The sequence below is a fragment of the Rhinatrema bivittatum genome, chromosome 11 (genome assembly GCF_901001135.1).
Source record: "Rhinatrema bivittatum chromosome 11, aRhiBiv1.1, whole genome shotgun sequence".
NCBI lineage: Eukaryota > Metazoa > Chordata > Amphibia > Gymnophiona > Rhinatrematidae > Rhinatrema > Rhinatrema bivittatum.
Genome location: NC_042625.1, coordinates 26,592,795 through 26,604,888, shown reverse-complemented (window position 1 = coordinate 26,604,888; position 12,094 = coordinate 26,592,795). Strand labels below are relative to the sequence as shown.

The following is a 12,094-nucleotide window of genomic DNA, read 5'->3' as shown; positions in this document are numbered from 1 at the left end:
CCACTGCCAGTAGAGAGCTCTCCTGTACTTTATGAGGCAATCTGCAAAGTGATTTTATCCAGGTAAATTGCCTTGGCTCCAAATTGCTCTTCTCTATCTGCGGGTTTCCACAGCACGGGTTTTTAGCCGGGTGGGGGGGGGAAAAAAAAAAAAAAAAAAAAAAAGCACTTTCCTAGGGGTGTGGTTAGGTCAGGGGGGAAAAAAAATCTCCCCAAAACCATGCACGTCCAGTATTTTCAACACGTTCGCACACAATTTTACCCCATCTCACCGCCTGCACGAAGGGCAAGTGCAAACTAGGTGCGCCCTGTGTGCTACCTGAATTTCAAAGAGAAACTCTAACCATGCGGACAACTGAAAAAATGCCCCTCCCCCCCATGTGTAATGCCAGGGAATTCATCTAACCTGAAGGGTTTTATTCATCCCCCTACACAAGGTTCCTGTGTAAGAGAGAAACAAAGCAGATAAAGACCACAAGGCCTAGTCTTCCCGCTTTCCTTTCTTGTTGCAATATCTGAGTCCCTCCCTTCGCTTCCTTCTCCTCACAACTGAGGAACATCTGTGCTTATTCCATGCTTGCTTACTCAGATTTCATATTTGCCTCTGCCACCTTCAGCTGGAGGCTGTTCCAGGTATCCACAGCCTACTCCCTTTGAGCAGGTATCTGTGGGATCTGAAGGTCTCTATTATATCCCCCTCGCCCTTCTCTTCAGTATACATATTTACATCCTTAAGTCTCACATCCTGTGGCTTAGGATCTACATTTTATTCCACTGCAGCAGCTCGTCACTAGACTGCCTATGTAAATGCAGCCCTCTGAATATGATACAATACTCCAGATGAGGCCTCACCAATGACTTACACAGATGTTACCATTTCCTTATTTTCTACTAATAATCTCTCCCTATGCACCCTTGTATTCATTGGCTCACGCCTCCGTCTTTCCTATGCTGTTTTGCAACACTGCCTTTCTCAGAGTCGATCATGCTAAGTCCTGTCTGGACATCCATCAGCACCTCACCCTATCAGGTACTGCTCTCTTGGATTTCCACACCCCATATGCATGACTCTACAAAAGTAAGGCTTCATGAAAACATTAAAATGAGGGTCTTCTAGATTTTCTAGCCCTAATTTGGTTCTTTTGAAACATGCACATGTTGTGATTACCGACGTAAAGTATTACCTGCAGTGCACCACAACTGGACCTGGTTCATTGATGCTCTCCTGTTTATGGTGAACCTCTTCTAAAAAGTCTAGGACTCCACCAGGGTCAGTGGGTACACCGTGATCCGGCCAGGTTTTAAAGTGGTATTGCCATACAGTTCTTTCAGTGTTGCCCTGATAAAAAGGCAAACAGAGCATGAAAGCACTAATAAATCCCAGAATATCCAAGTTCTTCCATGTAGAATAAGACTTTGGCAAGTATTAACACAATGGCCTCAAATAGAAACAGTAATCCATATCCCAGCTTATATAAAAATGATTAGCAAAGGGTAAAGTGCTTTACAGGATTTGCTGGGGAAAATACAGGATTAGGAGTAAGTTAAGAGCAACTCACATTACAACAGATAAACATGAAAATGCACAAAACAAACGCACTAAGTGATAAAACAATCAGGTATTCAAGTGTTAAGCCATTGGGAGGACAATTTTATAGCAGCCCGCACAGCAGTGAAGTAGGCATGTGCACTGGAAGGAGCAGGTAACTAGCTAAGTTCAGGCACAAGCTACCTCGCACACGCCAAGCAGGTGCGACTTGTGCAGGCTTAACTCTTGTACACTCTTTTAAAAATAAAAAAAAATATGCGCAGAAGTTGCAACTCCGCCCCCTCCAAAAGCTGGTGAGGTTAAGACTCCCATCGCTGGTAGACAGCTCGCTTGTACTTTATGAGGCAATTTGCAGAGTGATTATCTGGGTAAATTGCCTTGGCTAAGAATTGCTCTTTTCTGCCTGGCTGACAGTACTGCGGTTTTCCACAGCACAGGTTCTTTTCGCCAGGTGTATGCCCGCCACGAGTACGAGGAAAGTACATGCAGAATCTCGCTATGTGAGAACTTCACCCTGCATACCCCCCCCCCCCCCCCCCCCCCGGGATGATTTTCAAAGGCCCAATTTACACAGAAAGAGACCCTACGGCCTATCTATTCTGCACACCCACACCAACTGCTCAGCTCTACAATCTCTACCACTCCCTCAGAGTTTTATGCGTATAAATCCCTTAGAGAATTATCCTCCCTAAATCAAAATTCTTACATGCACAAAATGGTGGAGAACTGAGGGATCACGCATACACGAATTTATCAAGTTAAAAGTGAATACTGAAAAACCTGCTGAGTGGATGAGAAAACCGGCAACATTTCCAGGACATCTCTAGCCACATATTCAGTCCCACTTACCCAAGGTAAAAACTGCAGCTGAATGTCTTGCAACATCTCGCCAGTCACAGTGGACCTGGTAGATTTAGTGTGGCTGGGTTTCCCCTGCTAGACATTCAACATTTAATGGGATTTCTAAGTTAGCCAGATACACATACCGGCTAATTTAGACAGGATATTCAGCAGCACAGCTATGCTGCTGAATGACCCATAGTCAGCACTATCTAAGTTACCCAGATAATTTATCTGCCTAAAGCCAAATACTGCTTAGCCGGATAAATTATCTGGCTTAGTGCCACCCCGACTTATCCGGCTATCTAGCGGCTGCTAAACCTAACCAAATATTCAGCAGCCGCTAGACAGCCGGATAAGTCCTACTCATCTGGCTATCTCGTGCTAAAAGTGCTTTGAATATCAGCCTCAGAATAAGTGCTAGAAGTCCTGGCACAGACACAGGCACTCCTGTAACCAGATCTTCCCGGCAGGCTACGCACTTCTCATATTAACCAGATTGGTGCAGTATATTGGTGGTGCTGGGGCAACATCTGTAAAGACCATGGAGACCTACAAAGCCAAAATGTTCAGACAACATTGGTGTTAATGGCTATTTTAACGTGCACTATTTTAACCCCTTCCCGCCCCACAGCAGATGGAAAGTATGCAGGTGCTCTTGCGGACATGCTTTGCACTTGCTTACTTTCAAAGGGTAACCATATGAGTTTCCCTTCGAAAACGGACTTCAATGTGCGTGGGTTAAAAGTGTCTGCATACATTGTAAACAATGCAGCCTCCAAGAGACTTCATTGCTGTGCAAATCACTAATATTTTTCAAAATAAAGTGCCTAGTGCCATCTTGATGCTCTCCCCCCCCCCCCCCCCGAGATACACAGTGCTACTCAGTGGCACTAAATACATCTAATTGGCTTACTGCCTGATTCACTAAAAGGTGAATTTTTAAAGCCTGGAGCCTTCCAAAACCGAGAGATACACGCACAAGTTGGGCTGGCATGTGCCAAGCAGATTTTAAAAGCCGCCCGTGAACGCGCATTATCTCCCGCTATGTGCACAAATGAAAAGTTCCAAAAAAGTGACATGGGTGTGATCTAGGCAGGGCTTGGACATTCCTGGATTTCACTTTGAAATTTGTGCATAAATACTTATGCGCACAGGCACATGTCTGTGTCCCCTGCTGTGTAACTTTACTTCTGCTATGGATGGCGTGTAAGTATTAAAAACAAACAAAAAAAAAAAAACAAAACACGAAACATAGCAGTGGGGTTTTAACTGTCAGAGCAAACAAGGGAGAAGGGAAGCTATTACACTAGGAGGATTTGGAAGTCCTACTCCTTACCTGGGTGAAAGGAAAATAGACATTACCCATCGAACAAAGAATACACTACAAGTCTTTATGCACCATACATAAACTAATACACGACGAAAAAGCAGAGTGGCTGAACACAGCCCTCCGCGTACATACCCCTCACAGAAACCCGACATCAGCAAACAAAGCATTGCTAACTAGTCCCTCAGTCAAAACGGCCAGACTAACTCAAGTAAGGAGCAGGGCCCTATCCCTAGCAGGACCCGCTATATGGAACAATATGCCTTTAGAAATCAGATTGGAAAGAAACATCAAAACTTTCAGAAAAAGTTTTGAAACATGGCTGTTTAAGCAAGCATACAAAGAGAATTGAGAGGAGAACCCAGGGAAATCCAGGTTATGATCAGTCAAACTCCCACACACCTTTGTTCTTAATGCGTGTGCTTCTCATTTTTATATTCAGATTCTTTCCTTTTAATTCTTAAACAAAGAACGAGTGTGAAGTAGTACTTTATATTATAGCTAAAACAGAGAAAACTGGACATACTTACACCCAAGTAATATTTATGATGATACTTTGTTACAGTATTTTGATGGCACCTGTTAGTTGTTAGAATCCTAGATATTTTATACAAAATATAATTATGTGCCCCAATGTAAACCATTGTGATGGCGCCCACTTAACGACGGTATAGAAAAGATTTTAAATAAATAAAATACCTGCTAATTTTCATTCCTGGAATACCAGAGATCAGTCCAGACAAGTGGGTTATGCATCCCTACCAGCAGATGGAGAATAAAAAAAAAAACAACTTTCCAGGCAATGCTACTTAACTGAAAGTGCCACCTGCAGTTCCTCAATATTGACCTGTACTCAAGCCAAGAAGTCTACTCCCAAAAACCCAAAAGATTTCTATATGGGGCGATCAGAGAAGCAAAGTTGGAATACCCTTAAAAATCTGGACTCCAACCATCAGGGTAATGAAAAACTTCCAACCCTAACTGCTTAACCTATCTTTGCAAAATCTTTACAAAATCTTTGCAAAAAACTTCATTTTTAAACTTCCAGAACAGGGAAAGGTCTTACAAAAAAAAAAAAAAAAAAGAGGGCAGGATTCTGGACTGATCTGTGGTATTCCAGGAACAAAAATTGGCAAGTAAGACCCAAATTTTCAATTCCTGCTCATACCCCAGAGCAGTCCAGACAAGTGGGATGTACCCAAGCCCCCTTCACACTGGGCAGGAACCCAAAAGACCGGTACAAATCACACTTTCTCCAAATGTTGCTTCATCTGGTGCCCGAACATCCAGGTGGTAATGCTTGGTAAAAGTGTAAAGGGAAGACCACATCACCACCTGACAAATCTCTTGTGGTGTTACCAGCTGACACTTTGCCCAGAAGGCTGCCTGCGCCCTAGCAGAATGTGCCCACAACCCCTTAGAAACCAACTGACCCTTACAAAGATAAGCTGAAAGAGTTGCCTCTTTCAACCAACACGCAATCATGCTCTTAGCTGCCTTACATCCCTTCTTTGCTCCACTGAATAAAACAAAGATGATCCGACCTCCAAAATTCATTAGAGACCTTAAGATATCACAACAAATTTCGACGGACGTCCAATAAATGAAGTTCCTTCGCATGCGGCATATCTGCCATCAGTTGAGGAAAGGCTGGTAATTCCACTAACTGGTTGAGATGAAACACATACCCGAACTTGGGAAAAAAGGAAGGAATCGTACGCAGCAACACCCCATCATCCGAAATCCAAAGAAAAGAATCTCTGCACGACAAGGTTTGAAGCTCCAAAAGCCGTCTAGCCAAACAAATTGCCATTAAGAAAATGGCTTTCAAGGTGAGAGCTTTCAAAGATACCCTTCTTAATGGTTCAAAAGGAGGACCACAAAGCACTCAAAGAACCAGATTAAGGCCCCATGAGGAACACATCCTACGAACCGGCGGACATAAGTGGTTCGCTTCTTTAAGAAAAATGCACAATGTCTGAATGAGATGCCAACAGCCACTCCTGAAACTTTCCTCGAAACAGCCTGCCACCTGAACTTGAAGCGAATTATAGGCCAGCTCCTTTGTTAAGCCATCCTGCAAGAATGCCAAACTGCAAGAATGCCAAACCTGAGAAATGTCGACCTTCAAAGGATCCAGGTCATGTTCTCCACATCATGACAAACACTCTCCACACCTGGATATACGCCAGGGAAGTGGAAGGTCTCTTAGCCTGCAGCAACGTAGCAATCACTGACACTGAATACCCTTTCAAGCGAAAATGTCGCCTCTTAAAAGCCAGGCTGCTAGACAAAAGTGATCCACCTGTTCCGAAAAGATGGGCCCCTGGCGCAGCAACCCCTGCAGGTGCCCCAGGTGAACAGGACAGTCCACTGCCCCAGATCCGCAAACCAAGGATGACACAGCGACGCTAGTGCCACTAGAATCACCCTTCCTGGATGTTGTTCAATGCGACATAGTACTCTGCCTACGAGAGGCCACAGGGGAAACATGTATAGCAGAAGCCTTGTCGGCCAAGGTTGAACCTGAGCATTGATTCCTTCAGAGTAGACCTCCCCCCTGTGGTTGAAGAACCTGTCTGCCTTGGCATTTCCTCGAGTTGTCATGAGATCGAACTGGACTTGCCCCACCTGCTCCGAATGAGGGCAAAGGTCTCCGCTGACAACTTCCATTCCCCAAGATCCAGCTGTTGTCTGCTGAGATAGTACGCTTGCATACTGTCCACTCTGGCTACATGAGAAGCTGCTTTCACTGCCAGATGTTTCTCGCCCAGACAAAGAGCTCCTGAGCCACTAGCTCTGACGATTGATGTATCCCACCATTGTCACATTATCTGAAAACTCACACAGCATGCCCCCTGAATCTGCAGAAGAAAAGCCATTAATGCCCTGCGAACTACCCTTGTTTCCAACTGGTTGATCAACCAGGGCACTTCCACTGGCAACCAATGACCAACAACCTTGAGCCATGTGTCCTTGACATGCTGCTCCCCAATCATTGAGGCTGGCATCTGTGCTCGCTACCACCCAGTCCAGGTCCAGGTCCCCTCCTTTCTCCAAATTGTGGCACGACAGCCACCAGAAGAGAAACTGATCTGGATTCCCTCGGAAGTGGTAAAAGGTAGCTGAAACTCCTTCAACAAAGGATTCCAACAGGACAAAAGAATCCACTGGAGAAGCCGCATGTGAGCAAATGCCCATGGGACCAGCTCCAGTGTAGAAGCCATAGATCCCAGAACCTGTAAATAATCCCAAATTATGGGAAAAGAGTCGCAGCAGATGAAGCACTTGAGCCTGCAACTTGACCACTCTCTCTGAGGTAAGGAACACCTTGCCTAAGCTGGTATCGAACCACACCCCCAGATATTCCTATGACTGGGCCAAGTCAAGATGGCTGTTTGCTAGGATTAGCACCCAACCCAAGGATCTCAAGCGTTCCTTGACGTCTCTAATCGAATGGTGGCACTCCATTTCTGACTTCGCCTGAATGAGCCAATCATCCAGGTATGGATGTACCAGAATCCCTTCCTTTCTGAGAGCCACTGCCACCACAACCATCACCTTCGTGAAAGTCCTTGGTGCTGTCGCCAACCCGAAGGGCAGTGCTTGAAAACGAAAATGCTTTCCGAGCACCGTAAGTCACAGAAATTTCTGATGGTCTGACCATATGGGAATATGCAGGTACACCTCCGTTAGATCCAACAATGCGAGAAACTCTCCCTTGCGCACCACTGCCATCACCATATGGAAGCGCGATACCCCACAGTGCTCATTAACCTTCTGCAGATCGAAAATGGGCCAAAAAGTGCCTTCCTTCTTGGGGACTACAAAGTAAACTGAATATCTTCCTAGTGCCTGCTCCCCTAGGGGAACTGGAACGATGGCCTGCAATTGCTGCAGCCACAGCAATGTGTTCCGTACCACTGCCCGCTTGGTGCAATGCATGCAACGGGACCCCACATAGGCCTCTCTGATCAGGCGCGAACATTCTAAGGCATAACTGTCTCTTATCACTTGCAAGAGGGTTAGTCTCCTCCAATGACTTCCAGGGAAGAGTGAACCGGTCCTCCTTAATTAGGAGGTTTTACGTCCACCAGCCCCCTGGCCAGAATCTCTGGAAGGCCTACGTTACACCCCTGAAAGGACTGCTGCCTTCTGGAACCTTGTTTCTGTATTGAGATGGAAGAATTCCTATTGGAGTGAAACTTCCTCATATCTCAAAAACGAGTATGCAGCAGAAAGCTCTTCTTGACTGTTTTCTTATCCTCCGACAACTTGTTCCCTTTCGACTCCCCCAAATTCATTATCAGCTGTTCCAGATCTTCTCCGAACAGCTTCCCTTAAAAGAGGAGATTTCACAGCTGCTCCCACAGACACCATATCTTACAGAGCATCCACCACATAAGCCATCCCAGCCTTCAACCAAGCTGCATGGTTGGCATCAGCAGAAGCCCCTGACGTCTGCTCCTGCTTCTGGACCCAGCACAAACAAGTCCTCTGCATCAGACTAGCACAGACTGCAGCCCAAAGGCTCAACACCAAGGCCACAAACAAGCTGTTCAGCAGGATTTCCAACTTCTGATCCTAGACATCCTTCAGTGCAACAGACCCTGCCATGGGAATGGTAGTCTTCCTGGTTACTGCAGACACCACCGCATCCACCTCTGGAAGTTTCCAAAGCTCCAGGGTCTCTTCTGGCAGGGGATACAACTTAGACATAGCCCTGGCCACCTTCAGCCCTGCCTCAGGAGACTCCCAGTCTAATAACTTCTTAACCTTCTTCGGAAAAGGAAAAGCCTTTGATGGTCCATGCAGGCCGTCTAACATCGGATGCACCCCCTCATTGCCAGAATCCTCCTGTGTGACCTTGATCCCCAGTTCCTCCAACATATGGGGAATGAGGGGGCCGCAGTTCCTCCTTACAGACTAATCTCACGATACTCAGGTCATCTCCTTCCACAACAGAAACCTCCACCACATCAGGTTCACTACCTATCGAGCACTCACAGGACCAATGCCTGGATCATCTCACGGGCCCTCCTAGAGATCATCACCCTCCGAGTCCTCAGAGGTCTTCCACCAGACATCCCAGACCCAGGAACCAAAGAATCCCCCCAGTCCTGGGCTGCGCACCTGCCCTGGGCTTTCAGATGAGTGTTGGGACTTCTGGGTGGCCGGACACTTACTCACTGCCTCCCTTTTTGCCAGATAGACCTTATGGAACAGCAACACAAAATCAGTGGAAAATTCCTTAGACCCACTGGATCCCTTTTCCACCGCATCCTCCACTGGCTCCCCTGCCCCTTCTTTATCTTCTACAGTGCCTATAATCCACTGGAGGGAGCAGGGGAGGGGAGACCCTAAACTCCCTAGCAACAGCATGCTTCCTGCCACTTGGAGACAACATGGCCGCCATCTCCTCCAATCCCTCCAGAATGGGGCCTGTAGAATGCATACGGCGACCAATGCCCGAGACCTCCAATGAGATCCCCGATTTTTCGGAGGCACAACTGGTGCACAAAGAGGCTCCATTGGGGCACGATTTCCTCATCCCACAGGCACGACAGTTTCCCCGCGCTCCGCAGGAGGCAACATGCTTCTGCTACGACCTGCAGTAAAAATAACCCCAGAATGTTGCAACGCTGCTGCTGATGCTGTGTCGGGCCCCCGATACTGAAGACAAATTGTGTGCGTCTCCTCTCACCCTTGGCAATGGTCTCACCGCCGAGACACAGCTGGCAACAGTCTCACCCCTGAGATACAATCCACTGCACAGCCCACCTTTACTAAGCTCCTTTCTTTCTCTTTCTTTAAAAAAAAAAAAAAAAAAAAAAACGCACCACAAAAGCAACCAAGCAGTCCCAAGAAAAAAAAAAAAAAAAGAAAGATATACTTTCCTGCTTCTGGCTGCTCCTGACTGTCAGAGGAGGGTGAGAAGGCCTCAGAGGGAGTGAGGGAACCAGGACCCCTGGCTTTTGCTCCCTCTGGAATTTGAGGACTGAGCCAGAACAAGGATTACCAATCCCCCTGCTCACTCTGATCAACTCAAGGGATGGCCCATGAAGAAACCTAACACCTCAGGGAGCACCAGACTTCACCAACTTAATTTCTTTTTTTTTTTTATAATCTCCAGACTGCAGGTTGCAGCTCTGCCATCTGCTGGAGACAAAGAAATACTGAGGGCCTGCAGGCGGCACTCTCAGTTAAGCAGCAGTGCCTGAAAGGTTTTACTTCTCTGCCTCCATCTGCTGGTAGGGATATAAAACCCTTTTGTCTGGACCGATCTGGGGTATGAACAGGAACTAAGAACAAACTGGCAAAACTGGTAATGGCGTCGGTACGCTGTGTCTTTTAAAATCCCCCCCCACTTATGAGGTAGAAGTGGGAATTTTACACATAGGTGCGCATCCATTTAAAATTGTGTGTACGTGTGTATATTCAGGCTATTTTATAACATACGCGCATCTACCTTATAAATGGCCTGTGACCGACGGCCCGCAAATGCGCAGTAGAGCTGCGCTCTACTGCGCATGTGCGGGCAAGGATGTCGATCAGAAAAAAAAAATGGCGGTGGGGCCGCAGGAGCGGGAGGAGAAGCAGCGGCGCCGCGCGCGCGCGCGTGCGGTGCCGCTGCTTCTCCTCCCCAGATCTGCCGGCAGATCTCGGGGGGGTCACTGCCGCGCGCGCGGGAGTGACCCCCCCCCCCCCCGAGATGTGCCGGCAGGAGCAGGAGGAGTTAATGGAGCCGGGTGAGGGTTGCGGGAAGTCGCGCTTACGGCGCCGGGAGGAAATGGAGGTGGGTGAAGGGAGGGAGGGAGAGGGGGACTGAGTGGGAGGGAGAGGGGGACTGAGTGAGTGGGAGGGAGGGAGGGAGGGAGAGGGGGACTGAGTGAGTGGGAGGGAGGGAGAGGGGGGACTGAGTGGGAGGGAGTGAGGGAGAGGGGGGACTGAGGGAGAGGAGAGGGAGGGTGGAGAGGAGTGGGTGGGGGAGGGGGGTGGTGAAGAGTGAGGGGAGAGAGAATGAGGGGGAGGTGAGAGACAGAGGGATGTAGCCCGTTTTAACGGGCTTTACGGCTTGTATATTAATAAAATGGCCGTGTCCCTGGGCATGGGCCGACGAACACGCACACATGTACCCGAGCGCCTGTTTAAAACTGTCTTAGGCTTTCCTCCCGTTCTGTGCCTATGGGGAAATACCTTGATGAATCAGGCCCTTAACTTGAGCTAGCCCAAAATTTTACAGCTACAAAGTGATTACTGCTTTCAAATAGCAATGCAGTACTTCCGGAGAACATAGGGAGAACCGTGAAGCTGAGTGTTCTGCAGGATTGATCCTTCGTGCACCCTGGCTTTCCCCCTGCTTCTTTTATCTGGAAGCTTGAGGAATGGATACAAAGGTGTGTGGGTTTTAAGTTTAGGATCGGAGGGTTTCTTAGGCCCCCACTTCTCCATCCTCATATGCTAAGAACTACCACTAAGAGTGTAAAAGACAAAGGCACTTACCTGTCCAACCTTAGACAGTTTAAGCTCTCTTAGTATATAGTCATGAGTTGGCGTCTCTTTGACGTTCCTAACCCGCATCACTCCATATTCCTTTAGAGATAATTCATCAGGCCAGTATTTGACACATTTGCTCTGGGAAAGACAGAACAAAAATATTTATTCTAATATATTTTGTAATTAAGGTTTTAAACTGTTGCATATGGTAAAAATTCTGACTTTCTTTCCCCGCATATTAATTGATGTACTAAGTCAATTTTTAATTGCACAGTTACCTGGCAAGTAAATACAATGCTCACATATACAGTACTACCACAAAGAGAGCGTGGATAACACTTTTTTGGCACAAAAAAAAAGCCAAAGGCTGCTCACAATGTAGATGACACAGACCATGCTGAAAGGCCTCATAACATAGTTGGAGATGGAGAAGGTGTTAGTGTGGGAATCTCAATTAAGAATCTTATAGCTCAGCTTGAGAAAAAAAAACAAAAACAGACAACAACGAACTATGTGCACAGCCGAAAGGGAATTCCAAGTAGAACAAGGTCCATGGAAAGCTTCACCAAGCAAATTTCAAATTGCATTCTGACTGAAATGTGACTCAGATGTGCCTGTATTTTCCTTATGTCTCTCCTCCTATTATTTCTAAACCCGACGCATCTAGTCATTTCATCAGTTGCGCTGCCACAGACATATTAGGCTAGTACCTATGACTTGTTTGTGGACCTTAATTTTTACTTATTTAAAATATTTGTTACCTGCCCTTCTGTGGTTCAGGGTGGGATACAAAAAACCTACATAAGTCATAAAATAGATGACTTCAGACTGAGCGGAGGTCCAACTCCGGGCTCCGTGAGGGTCCGCGACAAAATTCCT

General features: G+C 46.9%; 1 protein-coding gene across 2 annotated transcripts in view; it reads right to left on the bottom strand.

Annotated features, from left to right (window-relative positions):
* Window positions 1–12,094, bottom strand: part of PTPN11 (protein tyrosine phosphatase non-receptor type 11) — a 90,111-nt gene that overhangs the window by 15,823 nt on the left and 62,194 nt on the right. For both annotated transcript variants that reach the window (XM_029619327.1, XM_029619326.1), the window contains exons 10-11: window positions 11,222–11,353; window positions 1,184–1,338 (exon numbers count right to left, since the gene is read on the bottom strand). In XM_029619327.1, coding sequence (XP_029475187.1) covers window positions 1,184–1,338; window positions 11,222–11,353 — 287 coding nt within the window. The remainder of the gene's footprint in view (window positions 1–1,183; window positions 1,339–11,221; window positions 11,354–12,094) is intronic.